This window comes from Giraffa tippelskirchi, chromosome 4 (assembly GCF_054371585.1).
Source record: "Giraffa tippelskirchi isolate mGirTip1 chromosome 4, T2T-mGirTip1v1.2.pri, whole genome shotgun sequence".
NCBI classification, from domain to species: domain Eukaryota; kingdom Metazoa; phylum Chordata; class Mammalia; order Artiodactyla; family Giraffidae; genus Giraffa; species Giraffa tippelskirchi.
In genome coordinates this window covers 104393657-104419587 of record NC_137278.1, presented here as the reverse complement: position 1 = coordinate 104419587, position 25931 = coordinate 104393657, and the positions used below count along the sequence as shown (strand labels likewise).

At 42.1% G+C, this 25931-nt stretch overlaps 1 protein-coding gene across 1 annotated transcript in view; it reads right to left on the bottom strand.

Moving 5' to 3' along the window:
* TPH2 (tryptophan hydroxylase 2) overlaps positions 1 to 25931 on the bottom strand; it is a 97785-nt gene that overhangs the window by 69769 nt on the left and 2085 nt on the right. Inside the window, exons 2-5 of the mRNA XM_081593167.1 lie at positions 24819 to 24971; positions 21871 to 22054; positions 21660 to 21760; positions 16872 to 16939 (exon numbers count right to left, since the gene is read on the bottom strand). Of these exons, the coding sequence (XP_081449293.1) occupies positions 16872 to 16939; positions 21660 to 21760; positions 21871 to 22054; positions 24819 to 24971 (506 nt within the window). The remainder of the gene's footprint in view (positions 1 to 16871; positions 16940 to 21659; positions 21761 to 21870; positions 22055 to 24818; positions 24972 to 25931) is intronic.

The window sequence follows — 25931 nt, the reverse complement described above, 5'->3', positions numbered from 1 at the left end:
GGCAAGGACTAAACAGAGAAGAGAAACTGAGAATTGTTTAAGGGGGGATGGGTGAATCTCATATTAATAGAAACAGGAATGGACTCATTTTCTATTTTATTTCATTACACATTCCTCGGGGGCAGGGGATGCCTCACTTACTCAAACACTGTTTATCTGCCTGGAATAAACAGTCCCTTTCATCTCTGCCTCATCTTTCCTCTCCTTTCCCATCTTAGGCATTTCTCTTGTGATGGACACTTCCCCCTGGGACTGCTGAAGGGAAATGAGAAGAGGTGACATGTAAAAATCCATCAACTTTGCAACTCCTTAGCAATTAGCAGCTCCTCTGAGGGTTTGGTCAAAGCCTTTGGAGAAAGATTATTGGAACAGAAAGGCATGCGGTTTCTCGAACTGAGACGTGTGTTCTGTGCTTCTCACTGGGCATACCCTCAATTCTGCCTCATTTTCAGGGAGCTATCTGTAATTCACCTTCTATCCTTCTCATTTAAGAGCATGTAAGAACATGCCAAAGTGAGACTGACATGATTCCAACATTATTCTAAGAATAGTCTTGATTTTGATCTAATGTAATTTTAAAAAGCAGAGACATCACTTTGCTGACAAAGGTCCGTATAGTCAAAGCTATGGTTTTTCCAGTAGTCATGTACGGATGTGAGAGTTGGACCATAAAGAAGGCTGAGGACCAAAGAATTGATGCTTTTGAACTGTGGTGTTGGAGAAGACTCTTGAGTCCCTTGGACTGCAAGGAAATCCAACCAGTCAATCCTAAAGGAAATCAACTCTGAATATTCATTGGAAGAACTGATGCTGAAGCTCCAATACTTTGGCCACTTGATGCAAAGAGCCGACTCAGTGGAAAAGACCCTGATGCTGAGAAAGATTAAGGGCAGGAGGAGAAGCAGGAAGCAGATGACTGAGGATGAGATGATTGGATGGCATCATCGACTCAATGGACGTGAGTTTGAACAAACTGGGAGATAGTGAAGGATATAGTGAAAGAGGAGACAGTGAAAGGAATAAGTAAAAGAGATAGTGAAGGACAGGGAAGACTGGAGAGCTGCACTTCATGGGGTCACAAAGAGTTGGACACAGCTTAGCGACTGAACAACAATAATATTTAAAGAGGGAAATACTCATTATTCTCAAAACTTATTAATATTGCCCAGCCTTTGTTATGCTGCTAAAAACTAGGTGACACACCAATATGTAGACACCAGTACTGGATGACTCTCGCCCATAGCCAGTGACCATAACGTCACCTAATATTGTGCTGATGATACCACCTTCATCAATAGTATCACCTGCAGCCAGGTGTCACCAGAGTAGAACCATATAGTCAATAAATGCTCCACAAGATGATGGCTCATGTCTTTGAGACTGGAAAAAAAAAATGTTGCTACAAATAAGAAAAAAAAAATTTCTCAGTAAAGTAGATAAAGTCCATTAAAGTTTAATCAGAAGGCAAACACCATTTTTATTTACTGATTTTTAAGAGTCAGTGAGAAAAGTCTAAGGCTCTCGAATTTGATAAAATTATCCTTCAGAAGACACTCAATAACTTTATGATAAATTACTATCAGTAGTACTCAGGGGGAAAAAAAAGAAGTAAAATATCCAAAATTATTATTCTGCTAAATCTATCCCCCATTACCATGTGTACTCCTTGAAGATAGGGACTTTTGTTTGCTTTGTTCATTTTTATAGCCCTGTCCACCCCCAGAACAAAGCCTGGAACAGACTGGTGTTCAATAAATAATATATGTTGAATAAGTAAATCAACCAATCAGAATAAAACAAGCCACACATTTAAAGGTTGAAAAAAAGTACAGTTATTTATCCGAAAGTCTGGCAGAGAGGTATTTGTCTTACCTCGTCCCTGGCTCATGTATTTAAGCAACTCCAAAGACTTTGAGATTTCACTACGTTTTCTGGTAACTTCTGGTTAATTTTATGTCCTGCTTACTTTACAGGCAGGGGTTTCTCTTTTCTTATTTTCTCACTCAGGTTTCCTAGGCACTGTCACCCCTCACACTTGTAGCCAAAATTTTCACCAGGAAAGAAAGCAGCCCATGCAAACCCAAAGGGACAGAACTAAATACAGAGACTTTTCCTTGGCTGGATATCTTTTTTTTAATCCATTTATTTTTAATTGTTTTACAATATTGTGTTGGTTTCTGCCATACCTCAGTATGAATCAGCCATAGGTGTACAGGTGTCCCCTCCCTCGTGAACCTCCCTCCCATCTCCTACCCTATCCCACCCCTCTAGGTTGTCAAAGTTGGCTAGGTATCTTAGTGAATGAACTTTCATAGATATTTTCAATGCCACAGGCACGATAATTAAATTATATTTTTCAAAAAGGAAACTCACAGATCAGTACAGTGACTTAAATCTTGAGTTATACCAAGATTTGCAACCATTCAGGTCGTCTGACCTTAAGTGGCTCGATGAGGGATTCCTTTGATGAGGAGCTGGGCGGATGGGGACTGCTAAACTACACCAGAGAGAAAACTGTAAAGGCACAAACTCATTTTCAGCAAGTCCCCTAGGCCAGTCAGGTAAAGAGCACCTATGATCACATATTTTATTTGCTTTTGCAAATGAGTTTTGCACACATGAATTTTCGTAAATGAGTCTATAGGCCCTAAGGAACTTTCAGATGGTAGCAAACAAAAACGTTAGTGTGTTTTGCTCATATTGTTAATACTGGTGCTGTCTTTACAAGAGACAGAAGGAAAATAAACTACTACACCTAGGGAGCCTCGAGGAGAGAGAAGATTTAACTCCTGGAAATTATGTTTTTATTTGTACTGTGCACCCCAGGATAGGGTTTCCCACCATTTTCTTATCTTGCAGAAAGCTCTCACCACATTCTAGAGGAGTGATTTTTCTTCTGTCAAAACTACCATGAAATTAAATATCAATAGCAGCAACAGTGGGTCTAACATCCACTGATACATACAGGCTCAACATACACAAGGAAGGGGAACTCAGAGAATGCAGTCCAGAAAAGAAGTAAAAGTTAAGAGCAGCCAACAATCTCAGGTCAATTTTAGAATGAAGAGACTCAGGCTAGGGTCTCCAAGAACCCCAAGTTCAATCCGCTATATCCTGCATCTTGATCAACAGGGACCAAATGTTGCTGATGACTGGGCCCTGCCCTGCCTCTTTCAGAAGCAGATGAGGGAATGCAGTCACCCTACAGTTCACAGGCCTAATAGCAGCATCCATTTGTCCACCGTCCTCTTAACTGTAATAATAACAATAATATCATAGCACATGACATGGGTTTTCTTCTATACAGCTGCCCTGATACAGTGATTAAATGACTGTTTATAGTTAAGGAGGTTAAGGTTTACAGACATAGTACTCTATCTAAGATCAACAGTAAGTGGCATAGCAGGTGCTCGGATTCAGAAACAGTAGCTCTGGAGACCCCATTCTAAACCAACATGCCTCAGTGCAAAATCCAGACCACCTAGCACTGAGTTTGGCCTCTGCTTCCTTGTTTGAAAGTGAACGAAGTAAGACAACTGCACAACACAGAGCATCAAATGGGACATCTTTGCAAAACTCCAGGGCCAACGCCTAGTATCTAAAGGTATTCAATATAGTTGGTTCACTTCCTCCAGATGTATAGAAATGAAAAAGATTTCATCACTTCCCTGCAGGGTTGGAAATAGGTCTGGAGATGAAAAACCACATTCTTCCTTATAAATCCATTCACCTCTCAGACAGCACTTGTGGAAGTAATTTTAATCCTTCATGTCTGTGGAAATCATTTCAAAGTAACAGCACTTACGCCTCATTCCCCATGAAGGACGTTAGAATTTGGTGTGACTCTGTCCTTTCAGTGAGTCACCCCGGCTGCCCTGTGTTACTGTTTTCCCCAGCTCTGGGAGCCGTGCTATAACCAGACAGCATCCTACTAAAGCATCGACACACACCTAAAAAATCCACCAAGCCCCAAAAATGGAACGGAGAAAACTTTTCCAAATCTATTTTCCCTTTTGTCTTTCTTAGGAATCCCAGGCTCCCTTGCTTTCAGCCATTGAGTTGAACTTCAGGTAGAGAGAAACATTTGGCATGAAAATGATTCTCCATAAAGCCTGACGTCTTTTAAATACATACAAGAGTTGTGCATTTAAAATATACTGAGAACTCTATACAGAGAATAACTTTTTAAAAACCCATGTTATTTAACTCTGTTGCTTTTGTTTTCAACTTGTGTATGATACCACCTATGTCAAATGGAAGTGGCTATGCAGATTTTTTTTAAGACAACAAAAAGAAGAAAGCACTGCCTCTTGGGAAGAAATAAAAAAAAATATTTAGATTCTCCAAGAGAGAGACTCTTGAAATCTGTAATGTGACCTTCCTCAGAAACTATTCAAGTCATCTGGGAAATGACCCCATTACAACAAATATTTGGTTTTGTTCTACTTTTCAATTTACCGCTCCATTTCAAAGAAATTAAAGCATCAGCAACTGGTGTTTATGCAGGAGTTACAAAGTACCCAAACAGCCACATACATCTCAGTTTCATTCAAAAGCTGGGAAAGCAAATCAATGGAGGATAATGGAATGGGATAAAATTAGCTCAGTCAGGGAGAAAACATATTTGCCTTCTCAGATACCTCTTCTCAAATGGGCAGAGAGGGGGAAAAATTAAAACCCGGTCCCCCATCACCATAGACCCCATAATTCATCAAGGTGGCCATCTGCCAATGAAACTGATGAGGAAAATGTTATTAAGGAAAAAAACTTGCAACCCCCGTTAAGTTTTTTTTTGTTGTTAAGAAAGCATAACTTTTCTCTTTCCTTCTTGCTCCACCTTCTATTTGTTACATTTCCAATTAAGATTCGGCTATCTAAAAATAGGTAACTTGGCACTCACAAGTCCTGTTAGTAATGTAATCCTTTAAGCTATATTCTGAAACCATGCAGGGTCCATAAATCATGGCTCTTCTCACATGAAATGAGAAATGCTAAGGTCAACTGAAATTTCTGGAAAGGTAGAGAGGTGGAGCCACTCCAGTTATTTTTCTGCAAGTTGCAATAATTGCAAATGCCTCCTAGGAACAACTCAGCATCAGTAGTTCTCCAGCTCAAACATAAGCTGAATCATCGAAGCTACCTATGAGCAGGTAAACCCCAAAATGTACAGTACTTGGTAAGAGACCGGGAAGAACTTTTGTCTCTGATCATCCATCTCCTGCCTCTTCTTTACAAGCCTTTGGCTGACTCCTGCTAAGTCACCTAGTGAAGGGAACACTGAGACCTCCTAAGAAGTGAGATGCTGGCTTGGAAATCCAGTATGTTTATTCCAGGGAAAACTCAGTCCACGATTATGTATCTATTCAGCATCTTTAGAAACATGCATTCTATCCCTGGGCTGGGAAGATCCCCTGCAGGAGGAAATGGCAACCCACTCCAATATTCTTGCCTAGAGAATCCCATGGACAGAGGAGCCTGGTGTGTACAGTCCATAGGGTTGCAAAGAGTCAGACACGACTCAGCCACTGAGCACAACTTAGAAGGTGCAATGCGTTCCTGAATCTTAGTCCGAGGGGTTTCATTTTGACCACTCGCGGTATGTGGGGCTGAGGGTGGGAGGAAGGAAGGTGGTAAGAAAATGCCCATCTCTGTTTTGATAGGAAGAGGAGCTTACAGTCATCACAATTCCATGTTGAATGAAAGTATTCTCTCTCTTTCTCCGTCTGATGGTGCTGAATAGAATATTCACAAGCTCACCCAAACTGAATGAGCCTGCTGGGCTTGGTGATTGCACTTTTCAAATATGCTAGTTCCCATTTGGGGCTATTTTGTTTTAGAATCTCTGTTTAGCTGTGTACTTACACTTCGAGCAAATGAATCACAAAAGGTGCAATTTTGTAAATCAAGAAATAGTCTAGCAACTAGAAAAAGCCAGAGAGGGACAAATCCCTGGCAATTGTTTTTCAAGCCTCAGCCCAGTCATGTTTATTTCCAGCCGTTATTTATCCACCGAGGGTCAGGTTCCGGGCAGGAGGAGAGGAGCACAGGGCCTGAGAGAGCAGAGTGCAGTCGCCGCGTGGGCAAGGATGTGGCTCTGCCAGGCCAGGGCCAGCCAGCTGTCCCAGGCATCTGGGAGAGACTGCCCGGCCTGGCAGTCAGACAGGGCTGGTTGGAGTCCTGGCTTCATAAAGTCTGCAGTGTATTAAGTACACACAAGAACTATGCATTTCAAACATCTGAGAATTCTGTAAAGAGAAGAATGACTTTTTAAAATGCCAAGTCCCTTACTTCTGTCACTATTATATTCAACTTATCTCAAGGGAAATGCTACAGCCACTTCCAGAGCAAAAAGAAGGAGATGTGCCTTCTTGAGCAAAGAAAGACATTTAGATTCTATAAGAGAGGCACACTTGAAAGTGGTCTTTTTCAGAAACTATTCTGGTCATCTGGGAAACAAACCTAGGACTACAAATATTTGCTTTCATTCTACTTTTCAATTTACTACTCAACTTCAGAGACATTAAAGCATCAACCATGGGTGCTTATCCAGCTGATACTATCAGCTCTGTCACCTGAGCTTCAGTTTACTTATCTTCAAAATGAGATCGCATACCTATCTCAAAGGCTTATTGAGAGTTTACTGGAGGACCATAAGCAACATGTTTAATATCATGTCCAGCAGATAGCAGGAATTTAACAAAAGGAAGCTAAAACCCCTTGTGAATTATAGCTGAGAAGTCCAGCTTTGGTGAACATTTCTACCACCGTCAGTCATTCAGAAATGAGTCCAACACAGCCCAGTCCCTATCTGCTCCCTCTGACCTTAGCTGAGACCCACTGGCCTGCAAAGGCACTGCAGAGAGTCAATTTTTCAGTCTGAAGAAGCAAGCTGTGTGCATGAGTTACATGAGACTATAGTGTACACACACACACACATAGACACACACCACACATTTTTTTTTTTTAAGCTCCTTTAACCCAGTCTATTGTGGGGCCTGAAATTCCCTAATTCATTCACTCCTTAAGGTACTTTGTTCATTTTAAAGCTTAACAGATGATTACACGGAATCAAGGAACCATCAGCTACTCAACACGTGATAATAATAATCATATCTATCATAGAATCAACCCCAGTTTGTACCAATCAGCATCTGAGCCCTGAAGCACTGATAATCCTCTCAAACATACAAGCTAGATATTGCGCCCTAAGACAAGGGCCCTGAGACTAGGAGACTGGGTCAGTGCTCATGGCCACAGAGCTTATAAGTAATGGAACAGGAATTCAAACCCGGTTCTGTTTAGCTCCAAAGCCTAGACATTCTGTCACATGTTTCACCACTCCACGTTACCTCTACTTTCACAAAAATTATCTGCAGATAATGCATTCACACTCACCGTGCCACAGTAGTTAGGGGGGTTCTTGAAGAAATAAAGTCAAACACTAGTTAAATGTATTTGGTAGGCAGCCTCCAAGACAGTAGCCAGTGAACCCCACCTCCTGGTATCATGACTCTGTAGTCTCCTCTCACAGTGTATCAAAGTTGGGCTCTGAAGCCAACAGAATGCATTAGGAGTACTGGTGAGTCACTTCTGAGGCTGAGTTATTAAAAGCATGGTAGATTCTGCCTTGTTCTCTTTTGGAAACTTGACTTGGAGAAAGCCAGCTACCATATCCGGAGGACTCTCAGGCAGCCCATTGAAGAGGCCCACGTTGCAAGAAACTGCGGCCTCCTGCCAGCAGCAGTGAGTGACCATATTGGGAGCAAGACCTCCCAGCCCCGGTCCAGCCTTCAGGTGTCTGCTGCCCTGATCAACTATAGCATCATCCGAGATCCTAACCCAGATCCACCCAACCGAGCTGCTCTGAACCCCTGTCTCCCAGAAACTTCGTGAGGTAATAACTTTGCTGTTTAAAGCTGCCCAATTTAGGGGTTATTTGTTACTCAGCAGTGAATAAAACAGTATAAAAATCCAACAGAAGTCAGGGCTTAAAGAAAGTGTTGGCCAAGAGGAATGAAGAAGAGTGTTCACCAAAGTGTAATAAAAAGATTTAGGTCATGAGAGCAGACAAAAACGAGAGATGGACTGAAGTGAGAAAAATACTGTAACGATATCAGCAAATATGTACAGAGTAGTTCCCGTGCAACACTTAGAGTGCTACTGATATATTAGCTCATTTAATCCTTACAGCAATCCCATAGAGCAGAGATAGACTTATCTCCATTTCACAGATATAGAAACTGAGGCCCAGAAAACAAATAATTTGCAGGGGTCACTCGGCTGGTAAGTGGCAAAGCTGGAATTCGCCCCAGGCAGTCCAACTCCAATTCCTACACTCTTAACTGGTCCACACAGCGCCTCTCAGATCAAACGAGAAACTGAAGAAAGCAACTAAGGCCTACCAGTGGGCCGGGGGTCGGAGCAAACCCCAGAGCTTTCTGTCTAGACTCCTTCACTATTGTTTTGATAAAGGTAATAGTAAAGTTCAAAGCAGAGCAATGCTCCATTGATTTCATTTAATCTTTGAAGCACTCCTGGGAGAGAGATGGAAGAAATACTATTATCTCCATTTTATAGATGAGAAAACTGAGGCTGAGGGATGTTAGGGAATCACTTGGACTCCCGTAATTAAAATCGGAGTTTTCTTGGCAAATTAGGGAATTTTTAACTTTAAACAAATTCTGATATGTTGAAACTCTCCTGTTTACCTCATCTATTGAAATTTGCATTTACCTATTTACATTTGGGTTTCCATGGACTTAAAAAAGAGAAAAGAAAATCAAAGAGGAAACAGCCCCATGAGAAGAACATGAGATTCATATACCTCCTCAATTTCAACCAGAATAAAGTACATTCACAACAAAGCACAATCATAGTCATATTAAAGCAAACAAGAGTGGCGTAATTAAACTCAGAGCTCAGGGCCTCTTTTCCAAGAGAATAAGATGGATTGAAAAAACTACAGCTCTCCCCACCAAAATTATAATTAAATATACATGCCTATTGTTGAGGAATAATCATTATAATAGCTCTCAAAGAAAAATGTGTTTATATCTAGTCAATTAAATATATATATATTACTGGCTTCTCTTCCCCAACAGAATAACAGTTGTGAAACCTACAGAAATGTAGCAAAGCTAAATGCCAGGGTTAAAATATGAAGCTGCCGATGACACAGAACTGAATCGTTTCAGACCTGACAGCCCCAGCACCACAGTCAAAATTTTCTCTTCCTCCACATACCATCTGCCCGCCCCCCATGCACTTCCATTTCCTCTGAAGTACATGTCCATATACCTTTCACGTTATCTAAGCAGGAGGCTTCTTTTTCTGTTTATGCCAGGATTTCTGCTACTTGGGTGGAGGAGATCAGGGTTTTGAGGACAGGGGGATTCACAGGTGATTTCAGAAACGGTGCATTTCTTCCCCATCTGCCGCCTTCCGTCTCAGGTCGGCTATGGAGGATGATATTTGTACTGATGAAGGTTTCCTCTGCTGTTACCAGTCAGGCAGTTGGGCCTCCCAGGCCCTCGCGCCCACCATTCAGGCATGTCTGCAGCAGCCACAGACCTCCCGGTAACCAACCCTGTTTCCTGGCAGCACCACCAACCAGAAACTCCCTGAGTGGCCCCTCCGGACAGTTCTCAGCATGCCGCCTGTCCCCACTCCCTTTCTGCTTTATGTCTCATGGTAACACAGACTTTGAACCTGCTGTTTTCCATCATCGAGTGGAATTTTTTTCATTTTTCTCTGCTTGTGTTGATTCTTTCCCCCTGCTTTATCCTTTCAAGACTATCATAGAAAATATGGTATTCAACACGAATTCCCCAGAGGGCTTCTTGGCTGTGGTTTCAATATACATTATTCTGTATTTTGCTTCTTCTCCTTCTCTTCATCTTTTGACACCTCAGACTCCATCCTGCCAATTGCTACAACACCACTAAAATATCTATGCTCCATCTCCATCTATATTTCTGACCCTCTCAGTGTCCATAAAGCCTGAACAAACTATCAACAGGGAACTGAATTATTTTCCCCATGTTCAAATAGTCCCTAATTTTATTATTACCAAACTATATTTGCAGAAACCTCACTTGCTGAATTTTTTCAGGACCACCCCAATTTCAAATAATCTGGCTCCTCAGACCAGTGGTTCCAAGCTTTGGTTTGGAAAAATCCAGTCACAGCATGCTGCCAAAAGCCACTCAAACGAACTTAAGTAATTATTGTATTGACATCTTTCCCCTTTGCTCACTTGGAAAGCCAATAGCACTAGAAAATACATATTGCAATTAGAAATTGCATCTTTTTTCCCTGTTAAACCAAAAGGAAACCTTCCTTACTGCATGGCACACTGGAGACCATGGTTCAGACCCACTTGGGATTTGTAAGAACTTGTGCCCCAACCCACCAGCACCATTGCATGAGCTTGCATACATACACACATGCATGCGTAACAGCTAGCCCATATTCATCCTCAAAGTCATACTCAGAGAAGCCACAGCAATGACGGCATGAAGGGCATTAAGGAATGATTCTTTTCTCTCTACTTTCCTCTAGTCCTAGGTTTGTGTTTTCCACCGCTCCTGGCAAGAACTTCCCTCACACCCTTCACTTACAAGAAGCACCTAAGGCAACTGGTGATCTTTCTCAGTATCTTGGCAGCTTCCCACACATACCCAAATGGGAATATGACTGTTTTCTTTGAAATTTCTCCATAAAGAGGGAGGCTGTTCAGCACGAAGAGTTACCAGTCTAGGAGCAGCCTTTTAAATGAGAAACTGGAGGAATTTTCTTTCAAGGGTTACTTCTCGGGATGTTCAAGTTATAGTATTTCCTAAGGTGGTGTATAAATGTGCTGTTAAGATGGCTAAAGAATGAACCAGTAGATCAATGGGAAGCAGAAGCCAGCCTGAGGAAAGGGAGGGGGCGGCTGTAAGGGCAATAACTGACAATGATGATCACAAATCACGGGCCATCTTGGTGCTCAGCACAACGTACACTCTCTCTCATAACCCTGACAGCCCTGAGGTCGGCCCTCCTGTCAGACACACTTCCCAGAAAGAGGACCTCAGAGGCGCTCACCCGGTAGGAAGCAGTGAAGCTAGAACTCCAACTCTGCCTTGTCTGACTCCAAAACTCCAGCTTTGAACCACTTTCTTGTTCTTTGTAGTCAGCACTGTCCAGGGGGAGAGGGTTACAAGGCCCCTGGATTCCAAACTCTCTTATCCCAACACCCTCTGCTTTGACACTGTATCCACTGAATGGTAACCTGACCTCCCTGGCATCATGACCGCAGGGAGAGTGGTTTCTGCCTAGGTAATGATGAAGTGGAGTGCCCTGCCTATCTCAGCCTCCTGAACATTGGTTACTAGGAATCAGTCCCCTCCAAAAGGGAACCAGATCCTGGACTATTCCACCTGCCTGCAGCCCTCCTTTGTATAAAACCTCCACCATGTCCAACCTCCAGTTTTTACTTTCATTTTCTGTAGACACCAGGCCTCCATTTCACACTTTCGCTAAAGGAGAATGGCAACTGCAAGCTCTTGTTAACACTTTGAGGGCCTCATCCGCCATCATTACAACTATATGCTCTTCTCCTCTCCTCTCCATACAAATACACTTTCTTTAAAACCATAAAACTCCCCATTATCAGTGCTCCTTAAAACAAGTGGACTCCTGTATACCAGTTTCTACTAGTGTCACTACATTATAAGCCTGTCTTGGTCTGATTTCTGGGGTCTACAGGAAGAAATAACTAATATTTGAGGTAGTCCCTTGATCATAACTACAGGCTTCCTTGGTGGCTCAGTGGTTAAGAATCCACCTGCCAATGCAGGAGATGCAGCAGGAGCTGCGGGTTCGATCCCTGGGTCAGGAAAATCCCCTGGAGAAGGAAACAGCAACCCCTTCCAGTATTCTTGCCTAGAGAATCCGATGGACAGAGGAGCCTGGCGGGCTACAGTCCATGGGGTCACAGAGAGTTGGACATGACTGAGCACGCACACACGCACTTGATCGCTATGCTAACAAATCCTTTATATATATATACATATAGACACACACACACATACATACATATTGTTCTTATATATATAATACATTTCATATAGCATTTGTGTATAAAATACATTTTTGTCTATCTGTTTTATCTAAAGAAAAAGGCTCTGCCAAGAAATGAGCTTTTACCACGTCCTGGGCAGATCATGCCCCAAAGGCCTGTCCTGCCTACACTCTGTCTATGCAGACATGACCAGATTTCACAGGGAGGGCCTGTGAACCAAGGGGGCCAATACTAAGGTCACAGCCATTTATCAGGGCCTTGAGAACCCAATGAACAGTATGAAAAGGCAAAAAGGACACTGAAAGATGAACTCCCCACGTTGGTAGGTGCCCAATATGCTACTGGAGATCAGTGGAGAAATAACTCCAGAAAGAATGATGGGATGGAGCCAAAGCAAAAACAATACCCAGCTGTGGATGTGACTGGTGATAGAAGAAGCAAAGTCCGATGCTGTAAAGAGCAATATTGCATAGGAACCTGGAATGTTAGGTCCATGAATCAAGGCAAATTGGAAGTGGTCAAACAGGAGATGGCAAGAGTGAACGTCAACATTCTAGGAATCAGCGAACTAAGATGGACTGGAATGGGTGAATTTAATTCAGATGACCATTATATCTACTACAATGGGCGGGGATCCCTTAGAAGAAATGGAGTAGCCATCATGGTCAACAAAAGAGTCCGAAATGCAGTACTTGGATGCAATCTCAAAAACGACAGAATGATCTCTGTTCGTTTCCAAGGCAAACCATTCAATATCATGGTAATCCAAGTCTATGCCCCAACCAGTAATGCTAAAGGAGCTGAACTTGAATGGTTCTATGAAGACCTACAAGACCTATTAGAACTAACACCCAAAAAAGATGTCCTTTTCATTATAGCGGACTGGTATGCAAAAGGAGGAAGTCAAGAAACACCTGGCATAACAGGCAAATTTGGCCTTGGAGTACAGAATGAAGCAGGGCAAAGGCTAACAAAGTTTTGCCAAGAGAACGCACGGGTCATAGTAAACACCCTCTTCCAACAACACAAGAGAAGACTCTGCACATGGACACCAGATGGTCAACACCGAAATCAGATTGATTACATTCTTTGTAGCCAAAGATGGAGAAGCTCTATACAGTCAGCAAAAACAAGACCGGGAGCAGACTGTGGCTCAGATCATGAACTCCTTATTGCCAAATTCAGACTTAAATTGAAAAAAATAGGGAAAACCACTAGACGACTCAGGTATGACCTAAATCAAATCCCTTATAATTATACAGTGGAAGTGAGAAATAGATTTCAGGGACTAGATCTGATAGACAGAGTGCCTGATGAACTATGGACAGAGGTTCATGACATTGTACAGGAGACAGGAATCAAGACCATCCCCATGGAAAAGAAATTCAAAAAAGCAAAATGGCTGTCTGAAGAGGCCTTACAAGATAGCGGTGAAAACAAGAGAAGCGAAAAGCAAAGGAGAAAAGGAAAGATATTCCCATTTGAATGCAGAGTTCCAAAGAATAGCAAGGAGAGATAAGAAAGCCTTCCTCAGTGATCAATGCAAAGAAATAGAGGAAAACAACAGAATGGGAAAGACTAGAGATCTCTTCAAGAAAATTAGAGATACCAAGGGAACATTTCATGCAAAGACGGGCTCAATAAAGGATAAAAATGGTAGGGACCTAACAGAAGCAGAAGATATTAAGAGGTGGCAAGAATACACAGAAGAACTGTACAAAAAAGATCTTCATGACCCAGATAATCACGATGGTGTGATCTCTCACCTAGAGCCAGACATCCTGGAATATGAAGTCAAGTGGGCCTTAGAAAGCATCACTACGAACAAAGCTAGTGGAGGTGATGGAATTCCAGTTGAGCTATTTCAAATCCTGAAAGATGATGCTGCACTCAATATGCCAGCAAATCTGGAAAACTCAGCAGTGGCTACAGGACTGGAAAAGGTCAGTTTTTGTTCCAACCCCAAAGAAAGGCAATGCCAAAGAATGCTCAAACTACTGCACAATTGCACTATCTCACACGCTAGTAAAGTAATGCTCAAAATTCTCCAAGCCAGGCTTCAGCAATACATGAATCGTGGACTTCCAGATGTTCAAGCTGGTTTTAGAAAAGGCAGAGGAACCAGAGATCAAATTGCCAATATCCGCTGGATCATCGAAAAAGCAAGAGAGTTCCAGAAAAACATCTATTTCTGCTTTATTGACTATGCCACAGCCTTTGACTGTGTGGATCACAATAAACTGTGGAAAATTCTGAAAGAGATGGGAATACCAGACCATCTGACCTGTCTCTTGAGAAACCTGTATGCAGGTCAGGAAGCAACAGTTAGAACTGGACATGGAACAACAGACTGGTTCCAAATAGGAAAAGGAGTACGTCAAGGCTGTATATTGTCACCTTGCTTATTTAACTTCTATGCAGAGTACATCATGAGAAACGCTGGGCTGGAAGAAGCACAAGCTGGAATCAAGATTGTCAGGAGAAATATCAATAACCTCAGATATGCAGATGACACCACCCTTATGGCAGAAAGCGAAGAAGAACTAAAGAGACTCTTGATGAAAGTGAAAGAGGAGAGTGAAAAAGTTGGCTTAAAGCTTAACGTTCAGAAAACTAAGATCATGTCATCTGGTCCCATCACTTCATGGGAAATAGATGGGGAAACAGTGGAAACAGTGTCAGACTTTATTTTTTTGGGTTCCAAAATCACTGCTGATGGTGATTGCAGCCACAAAATTAAAAGACGCTTACTCCTTGGAAGGAAGGTTATGACCAACCTAGACAGCATGTTTAAAAGCAGAGACATTACTTTGCCAACAAAGGTCCGTCTAGTCAAGGCTATGGTTTTTCCAGTAGTCATGTATGGATGTGAGAGTTGGACGGTGAAGAAAGCTGAGCGCCGCAGAATTGATGCTTTTGAACTGTGGTGTTGAAGAAGACTCTTGAGAGTCCCTTGGACTGCAAGAAGATCCAACCAGTCCATCCTAAAGGAGATCAGTCCTGGGTGTTCATTGGAAGGACTGATGTTGAAGCTGAAACTGCAATACTTTGGCCACCTAATGCGAAGAGCTGACTCTTTGGAAAAGACCCTGATGCTGGGAAGGATTGGGGGCAGGAGGAGAAGGGGACGACAGAGGATGAGATGACTGGATGGCATCACCGACTCAATGGACGTGGGTTTGGGTAAACTCCGGGAGTTGGTGTGGACAGGGAGGCCTGGTGTACTGCGATTCATGGGGTCACAAAGAGTCGGACACAACTGAGCAACTGAACTGAACTGAACTGATGTGAAAAGGTGCATATGGCCCATCAGAGTCCTCACGGGGCAATCTGACTGGGGAACACTGGGAGATGGAGCTAACGAGTGATGGTGCTGAGCGTACAAGGAGGTGTGAGGTCACGCTCGGGCCAGGATAAGCCGTGGGCACGCTGACGTCTGAGGGGACAGAAAGGCACTGTTGTCTAAAGAGAGTCAAGAACATGCTTGGAACAGAGGAGTCAGGACGAGAGGAGACACACAGGGAAAAGCGTGCCGAAGAGTCCCAGTTCTCACGCTTATAAGAAAGAGTGAGGGTGCCTGGGGCTTGGGAGGCGGGAGGAGAGCATCCACAGCATCCCAGGAGGTTAGAAATGAGCACATGACTGCCAGTCAGAGGTGTGGGGGGAATCCGCTCACTTTGCTCCAAGCACCTGCAGGTCAGACTCCTTTAAATAAAAAAAAGGAAACACGGATACCCTCTAGAACACACATAATGTCCTAAATTCTCACCAAGGACAAACTTGCCCCTCAGAACAGCCAAGCCTCTCACCAGTCTCCGTGAGAGGAAGAAAGACACTTTCCTACCAGGTATGGATTTACAGCGCGTTCTGCTCACTAGATTCATGTAGCTGATCAAATACCAAAGGAAAGCGGTGACAGCGCTGTGACGGTCTGCACATGATTTTTATTAGTGTGAGCAGAAAGGCAGAGGCCTAACGTCCACTCCATCTTTCTAGGTGTGGCCTGTGGTCACCACCACTCACTGTTGCCGGTCACAAACCTCCTGCCACTGCCACTTAACCCAGCCCCAAGACTCTCCAGTTTCACCTCAAGCCGAATCCTCGAGTGGGGATGAAACTCTTCCAGTTTAGGGACTTCCCTGGTGCTCCAGAAGCTAAGACTCTGTGATTCCAGGGCAGAGAGCCTGGGTTTGATCCCTGGTCAGAGAAGTAGATCCCACACACCACAACTAAAGATCCCTGGTCCGCACACCGCTATGAAGTCTGAAGACCCCAAGTGCCTCAACTAAGACCTCGTGCAGCCAAATAATAAATAAATATTTTTTTAAAAAACCCTCCAGTTTATAGGAAGTTTCCTTTTCCTATAAAACAAACACATTTCTTTTCTGTGATGGCTGCTTACATGAGCCTTTACGTCATTCTTGTTGAATCCTCTACTTTCACCAAGGAAGCTGGACATGAAAGGGAGTTACTAAAAAGTCAAGTCAAAAGTAAAATTCAAACACATTTCCCAGGCCCTGCAGAGCACACAGAAATGGCTCCTTGCCTTAGTCGAGCTCTGAATACCATGGTGAAAATGTAACACTTGGCATTTGGCCCACAGCACTCATTATTTTGCAATTATACCTGCATGTCAAACATCCGTGCTGGCATTTAAAGCCTACAGAGTTGGTGAGTGTATAAAATGGTTCACGTCTGCTTTCTGCAAAAGTTAAAAGGGACGAGAAGACAGGTCTGTTTAACCCAGCGTGTGTTTTACCTAACCCACCAGCAACAAGTCACAGGAAAGAGTTACACGGGTACTTACTATTTGTAACCCATGGCTAAATCCACAAAATACTTTCTTCTCTGTCGATAGACATTGTCTTTAAATCCCTTAAACAGAAAAGAGATGAAGTTATTTAACAGACTGCCAAAAAAGTTAGTTGCCGAAGGCCTAGAAGAAAATTGCTGTGATGTTTATTGAGTGTCCAATTCAAATGTAATTTTTTCCCTTGGATGACCGCCTTGATGACACAGGCAGAAGCAAACTGTACTTACAGTAAAACCTCATTAAATTTGGGCTATCCTAATTTGGGATGCATGGGAATTCAGACTAAAGTTAACCTCTCCGTAAGTAAGCAGAGTGGCTTAGTTAAGCAAATTGATATTGTGAACAATATCCTTTGGTTTTTAAGTATCATTTACATGTAACTGATCTTAATTACAAATTAAGATTATCTTTTCAATAAAACAGATCCCTTTAACATGGCTATTCAGTGAGTTAACCTAAATTTAATTGCTTTGTGCAAATAACCAGTAAATGTTCATGCATTAAAATTCTATCACTCAGAATAATCATCAAAATCCCAAATTAGGATGAGTTAAAGATGTTTTTCTGTATGTTATGAGTATAGCCACATAATGCAAAATCAATTACAAGGGATCGAAGTACAGGATAGCAAGCTAGCTCCATTTCCCTCTGAGTTCCTATAGTTCTGACTAGTTTTCAGCCAAGTTCAAGATTTTACCCATCATCATGCACTTGGGAAATTACCCATCCTGTCATTCCCTATCAAGTGGAATCCTTCTAAGAGGACTTCCTGGTTTACTCAAGAGTCTCTCCTCTTGTCAATGGGCTTTCAATTTTCCTTTCTTTCATGTACTTTCAGACAATCAGTTCTTCAAACAGCTGGAAGCCCAGATGGTATGGTTTCAATTTAACTTCTTGCCTCTGCAACCCCAGAAACCCTGAAGGAAAACCAAGATGGGAGGGTCACTCTGAGAAAGAAAGTCAGGCAAGAAGACAGGCTGCTGGGATCACGGCTCCAGGAGGAGAACTGGGACAGGCCCACAAAGGCCTGAACCATCTCTGCTCAATCATATCCACTCAGACACGTTCAAGAGGAACCTTAACTCATTTTGCTCTCTCTTCCGGCTGAAAGAGAACTGGCCTTGAGGTCAGAAATCTTCACAGGACTGAATGCTGAACAGAAACAAAGAATGTGCACTGCCAAGAGCCTTTCTCTCAGGAATGACAAGAGGTCAGTAACAGAGGGAGCCAGTGAGTGCCCTGAGGTCCCCCAAAGGCTCTGCATCAGTGAAGAGCGCCCACCCTCAAGGCTAGCACTCTCTTTTCTGCTATGAGTTGGGGGTTTTTAAACTGGAGTTCAAAAGCAGGCTGACAGAACCTTCAAATGTCTATATACAAAATTTGTGATTAGAGTTACAAAATTTGTGACCACCTTTACAAATGGGTTTGCGACCTAAGAAAAAGATTTTATGCCATAGAGGTAGAAGTGGTCATGCTAGAAAGTGTGGATTTCAACACTCACTAGTCACACCCAGCAACCTGGGATGGTAAAACGGAAGAATTCTAAGCACCCTTAATACTCAAAGAGAAAGCAGGCCGTGACAAAAGGAAAAGAGTTATGTGAAAATCTGAGCATCTGTTCCCTGATTCCTGCCAAACCAGACACCATGGTAACAGCGTTGTAATCTGCTGGGCTTCCCAAAGAATCTTGACTATCTCCTTGGCAAACACCTGCACCTTTTCCAGGCACACAAGAGAGTGATTTACTCAGCATGGCTCATCAGCCTAGAGTGGTGGTAATCACACAAGTGTTATGGGAGAACCAGAAATTTCAGCATTAAAACGTGCGTGGACTGGCAAAATAGAACAGAGATGCTAGCTACACTAGCGATTACAGAGATACAGAATTCCTTGGCCATCCATTCTAAATTGATGCCAAGGATAAAGATACCAGATAAAATATAAGACACTCAGGCAATATTTGGGACATTCCTTATACTAAAAAAATGTTATTGTTTATATGAAATGAAACTGCACCTGGGCATTTGCTAAATCTGGCAACACAAGCACTTAGAGAGTTTCTGCCAGACACCACCCTGCCTCTCTCAATTTAAATCCAGGGAAACTGAAGACCTAACCAGCACCCAAAATTGCTCAGCTGAGTGTGTGCTGGCAAGCATAGCTATCCCAAATCGGTCAACCCTGGCAGAACATTGGAATCATTTGCCAAAGTTCAAATAATACTCCAAACCTGGACACATTCCCAGAGGTTTTGATGTAAGCACACTGAGATGAGATGCTGGCATTAGTATATTTTTCTAATTTCCCAGAGATTATCTAAATGGAAAGCTAGGGCCGAGAATCACTGAGCTAGGACACAAGTTCTCAAACTTGAGAGCTCACTGGACTCTCTGGTAAATCCATTTAAAGGCAGATTCCAGGGTCCATCCCTGGAAGTTCTGATTCAGTAGGCTTCAGATGAGCCCCAAGGTACTGCATTTTTAATGAAAGCCTTATGCAGGGGACCTTGAGTCACACTTTGAAAGACCCTCGCAGTCTAGATCCTTGCTATTCAAGGTGTGGGTCCCCGGACCTCCAGTGTACGCCTCAACTGGGTGCTCCCTAGAAAGGCAGAATCTCAGGACCTCCACCTGCATTTTGAAAAGATCTACGTGATTTGCATGTCCTTTAATTTTTGAGATGGACTCACCTACATATTTAACCCTTTCTTGAGAACCTCAGCAGCATGACTCATATTGCAAGCCCCTTGTGAGCCATCTCAGCACAAGAACGTGATCCTAACATAATAATCCCTGCCTTGGGACTGAAATTATTCCCAGGCACAAAAATTCCTCAGAAACTTTTATCTATCTTCTTCAAATAATAATTTTAAAAACACCAACTTACCAATATTAAATTTTGCATAATGAATATTTGGTGTGCTTATATAAAAGAAATATATGTGGTAAAAAATGATGAGTCAAATAGGAGATTGCTAAGTCCTTACAATTATTTCAAGTGGCTGCATAGAAAATAAGAGAAGGTATCATAAGACAGGTACAGTTAGGAATGATGGAACAAAATTAAGCATGGCAAAATTTATGCTGGGTATTAGAATAAATTTTTTCACAGCAAGGTCAGTGGTTCCTGTGGTTGTTCTGACCCCCTTTCTCCAGGTTGAGTAATTTCCAAACTAGACTAAGGGGAGCATTTGGAAAAAAGAGGTTAGCAAAAAAATTCCTTTACTGTCCAGGCATTGATCTGCATGATTTAATACAGAATTTCCTTTCCCGGAATTAAGCCTTCACTCTTGCCAAAATGCTTTCCAGTTGTTTTATTAACTAGGCCTTTCAAATGCCCCTTTGAGCTCAATAAGCATTTTATGTCCACTTTTAATGTAAAGAATTTGAGTTGCAGAAGTAGAGGGACTTGCCCAAGGTCATCCTGCAAATTAACAGCTGGTGTTTGAGTCCTCCTGTTACTGCTAAGATCTTAAATCAGGCTTCTGTGCTAATTCTGACTCCTCTGAGGTGGAGAAGGGGAAGATAAACAAATGGATGATTATTAAAGACACTTTTGAGTATTTCTCTAAAGTTCAGAAGCCTTTCATGTGAACTACCGTGAATTATTCTGAATTTTTAAGCTATACTGGCAAATGTAACAGAATGTGTCTTTGAGCGAACTCAGTTTTTTGAATCATAGAATTGAATTAGGTTTGTTTGACCACTAAATGGAATGCTATGAAGTGGTTTGAATTTGCATTTTATGCCAAAAGACTGGTTTGATTGACTAGCTCGCTCTTGCTGAAGTTGTCCTGGTTTCCTTTGAAGCAGTGGTTCTGATACTTAAGTGTGGGCTTAGTGAAACAAGCTCCTGGATGATACCGATGCAGCTGGTCCCAGGACCACACTTAGAGAACCACTGCATACAGTTGTCAGATTTCCAGATTCCCTCCATTTAAATAAAATGAATACCTGAAAACCATTACCCTCAGTCCACAAAAGGCTTCTATAAGCATAACCAATCTGTTTGGGTTTCACCGTTTAATCCACCACTTTTAGACAAGGGGCATTGGGGGAAAATTGTTTGTAACGAAGAAGTACATTGCTTGCTTCTCCCAGACTATTAACTGTACTTCATTCTGACCATAAAGAAGTTTCAGGCCTCTTGTGTTAAATAAAAACTGATGTAAAGGGGAAGAGAGGGAATAATGGGAAATGCTTACTACATATCATATTTCTTTAAAGGTGGTCATTTTTACAGCAGTAGAGCTGAGATGGCAGTAAATAGATTCAGGAAGGAGAGATGAGTCTTCCATTGTGGTCTGATTCTATCACCCTCTGCCTTTCCACTGAGACTGAAGTCCACCACATTACTCTGCTCCTAACTACTTCCAGTCAAGGAAAATAACAAGAATTTTACTCTCTCACTGAATCCCATAACACCAAGTCCTCCCTAGTTTCCCAAAGAGGTGATCAATTTCAGTTCCTCCTTTCTTCCAAGGGTCACCATCTGCAAATATATTTCAGGCTGTCTAATCATACAGAAATATTCTCCAAGGTTTATTCTCTCCTCCTGTTTTATCCAACCCTTTTAAAAATAAAAGCGAGGTGGAACTACCATCCTTCTAACATGCTTCCAGCCAATGCATGTGTACAGAGAAGCTTTATCATTTAAGAGTCTGCTCTCAGTTACAGGGAATAAATACCAAATTGCTCTATGATAAAGCATCATGGCGCAGAATATGGCACACTGCCATATGCTAGAAGAGCACATGTGGGATGGATTTGACTGGGCACTTACTGGGTGGTCGGCATCCAGCTCCGAACCATACATGAGAACTCGGTGAGAGCATCTGTCTAACTCCGAGATCTTCCGGGGAAACCAGGGCACATCCTCCAACTCTATTGGAAACACAGTGCAGGTTCAAAACTATTAGCTCACAGATTGTGCTTTACCCTTGGCAACACGTGTCAGCTTGCAAAATAACCCAACAAACAAAAACTGGCCTTGCCTTCTTCCTCTGTCCAAATGTTCTCTGGCGGATTCAGCGTCACAATCGTGGTTTGAAATTTCAGCGACTGAATGAGTTCATTGAATTCCGTTTTGCCACACTCACAGTCCACAAAGATTTCAACTTCCGAACTTCGCCGCCGGGATTTCCGGGACTCAATATGAATCATGTTGACGTGTTTTTCCTGTGACAGTACAAACAACATATCTAAATCACCTTCAGGGAACAATAAAAGAGATGCCATGGACTGTCCTTGTTTAACATGTAAGCAAAAAGGTGCCACATTCCCACAAAAGAAGAAAAGACAATTATCTCACTGTTTGGTTGACTAAAACATGGAAATGTTTTCCAACCATTGTCTCTATTAATAAGAATAGTAACTGTGTGTAGGTTTTCCTGTCTCTTTTTCAACAAGGAGGGACATTATGGTATATAAAGGGCCCTATAAAATGTATAATAATTGTGAAGATTATCATTTCCTAGAGGAGTCCACATCCCACTGGTGGTATGATGATTATTTGGGGGGAATTAGTTTATCATACAGTCATATATCATATTGTCAGATTGATTGATTTTTTTAATATATTTTCCCAAAAAACTTATAACTCAAACTCTTGATTTTATAGTAATAAAACATTTCTTTTTGAAATAAAACTTAAGATAGTTGTAGAAGAAATAATTAATAGTATGAACAGCAGGCAAATAAGGCAGAAACAGTGAAGGTGATGTGAAAATGACTGAAATTTGGGAAACATTGACTGAAGAGTGGCCCACATTTTAGGGGGGTGGGGTGGGGAAAGGAAGCAAGAAAAGTAGCCAAGGAAGGATCTCTGTAGGCAAGAAAATAAAAGAAGACTCCCTACTGGAACCACTTAGGAACTATTCTCCTTCAGCAACCTCCAGGCTAACTAACTTCACCCAAGAATGTGTTGCTAACTATCATGATGCATTTCATGAGTAAAATCTCCTTACAATAAGATGTGCAAAGCAGGGCCGCAATTTCATACTTAAGTCTCAGGTTTAAATTTCCCCAGTGATGCAGTCTTTCTTTGTCCTCAGTTAACTGAAGACTAAGTTCTCCTCTCCTTCCTAACCACCCCCAGACAAGCAGATCCCTCCCCTCAGTCCACGGTATCCTCTGATTATCAGCATAATTCCTAGTACAATCCCGGAGGCCTCAGACCTTTCAGCACAGCAGCAGGATAGGTAATTTCCAGTACCAGGCCAGGATGAAATCACAGCATCCTTCTCTGTTGAAAGAAACTCATCCTGTGACCAGGCTGCTCACTGCTCTATTTATGTTTTTAATAAGTTTTGCAATAACGCCGTATTTTCTAAATTGGGAGGTAATAAAGGTAAGATTAACATTAGGTTCAAAGTTCAAGAGTCTTCATACAGCTGGGTCACTGTGTGGACTTTGGTTGAAGCAGAGTGGGTATTTTTAGACAAGAAAACTGGGGTCCAGGTGGGCTAAGTGATGTAACAAAGACCCCATCACCAGCTGGTGGCCAAGTGAAAACTCGGAGCTGACGACTCTGTCTCCAGGGGTTTCCACTGCACCCGGCTGTCTAATCGAGTTGGCCTGCCTTTGGGCACTGCATGGAGACAGCGCTGGATGATGTCATTATGTGTAAAATATTTCCCCAAACTTCCATTACCACAGTTTATGGTACCTGATCCTTTCTTCAAGGTCAGAAGAGAACAAGCAAATATTTCCCCAATCAGGCTGCTAATTTTCCCTCTATGGTCATCAAAGAGGCATTACAATAATGCCTCATATCTGCACACTTTACAAAGCACTTACACTCCTGTTATTTCAGCACAACAACCTTGTTAGGTAGGAATTATTACTGCTATTTTACAAATGAAGCTATTGAATCTAGGAAGCAGCTAGTGATTAGCCAAGCCAAGAGAACACAGGTCTGAAACCTCTGCCTGCAGTTCAGTCTTTCCACGGCACGAGCAGCCCAGGGCACCATACAGAGCTACGCCCTCTGTTACAGCTCTAGTCACGGCCAGTGCCCCAGACAAAACCCACTGGTAAAAGAGGCATTTCCTGAAGGAGAGGGAAGCCATCAGGTGTACCCCGGCAAGAAGTCAAGAGTTTTTCTGGGTTTTTATAACCTTCCCCTCAACTACGCTCTTTCTTGAGGTTTCAAACCACACATTTGGATGACTGTATCTCTATAAGAGAAATCTAGCCCTAGCTCCCAGGCTTCCCAGGTGGCACTAGTGGTAAAGAACCTGCCTGCCAGTGAAGGAGATGTAAGAGAAGTGGGTTCGGTCCCTGGGTTGGGAGGATTCCCCTGGAGGAGAGCATGGCAACCGACTCCAGTATTCTTGCCTGGAGAATCCCATGGACAGAGGAGCCTGGCGGGCTCCAGTCCATAGGGTTGCAAAGAGTTGGACACAACTGAGGCAACTTAGCACGCACACAGTCCTAGATCCTATATAAGGAGAATGACTCATCTTTACAAAAGACAGGTTAGGCTCTTAAAACAATGAGGCTTAGGGGAATAACTCGTGCCTATACTAATGTATCTCATTTTATGCCATCAATGTGCTCTAGGACATATGCATGATTCAAATGTGAACAAACTGAATCAGGCCGCAAGCTCTTGATATTTAAAGATACCTTCTTTGGCTTCTTTTGTGTTTTCATTTCCAGGTGTGATGCTCACACTTTTAAATTACTGACTTCCTCACCTGACAACAGTATGCAGAATTACTAATTGGCTGACTCTAAGTTAATAAACCATGATTTCCACGAATGTTTATTTTATTGTTTGACAGACCAACCCCTCTTATAGAGATTCATGAAGTTTGGTCTCTTTGAACCTTTCAACACATTATCTAGAAATGGATTCAGTCATATTTCGAACAGATGACAGGTTTGTAACCCAGCACACAGACACTTTTAAAGTTAGATAATGATATTTCACACTCACCTGGAAGAGTTTCAGTGCTTTGACCAATCCACCAACTTCATTTTTCAAGGAGAATACAACTGCCGTCTTGCCACTCTCGGCACCAGTGTCATTTTTGCTGCTTCCCTTGTTGCCTTTTTTATCATCATTTTTGCCAGAGTTAGTTTTATTTAGCTTCAAGAAGGTAGAAACACACACGACAGTATTAATTAGGATTCCAGAGTTCTCTGTAACCAGATTCTTTTTCAGACATTCCATTCATATGCTGGAACACTTAGCAAGCATACAAACTCAAGGAGAAGTTGCCAAGTCACTTATAACTATCGATCATAAGTACTGATCAAAGTACTGGTCCAGTTTACTCACACGGACACTATTCTGCAATGCTCAAAGATATCATCCAGTGGTTGAAATTAAAGGTAAATCATATTTGCTTCATTTTAATAGCAACAAAAATCTGACCATCATAAAGTCTCTTGTGTGAATAACTTCTTTCTTTCTAACAGATTTTATAGCATGAAGTTTGATCTGTTAGCCTAGTTGAATTATATTGAAGCTATATTAATTATTAAACATATTTTTCACAATAATTTTTTCAATTAATCTTAAAAACAAAATATTAATTTTGTTCTGAAATATGTCAGGACATGCACTGAAATTGATCACCTCACATTCTGCAATTAGATCCACATGGTCAATGTGAGTCTATCTGCAGAAGTTCAGCACACAGGAGTGTATTCAACAAAGGCCACCTGTGTCAGCAGATGACATCTGAAAAGTAGCCATAAAAATTCAGCTACATGAAAAAAATGAAGAAAAGAAAGAAAGATGGAGGGGAGGGAGGGAGAGAGAGAGAAAGAAAGGCAGGAAGGAAGAGGAGGGTAAAAAGAAATCAAGAAACAAAGAAACTAGCTCATCGTTAGGAGCCAAGAGTAGAATCTGAGAAATCGAAAAATATTAGCACTTCATTGGCCAACCAAGATACCATAATAACACATAACTAAGTAATGACTACTAGTCCTATCAGCTAAAGACAAAAATGACAGATTCCAGAAACTTGGATCACATTGTCAGCAATACACAATTATAAAGCTGGAAACTTTTATTCAGCAGAACGCAAACCAGAGTGTACCT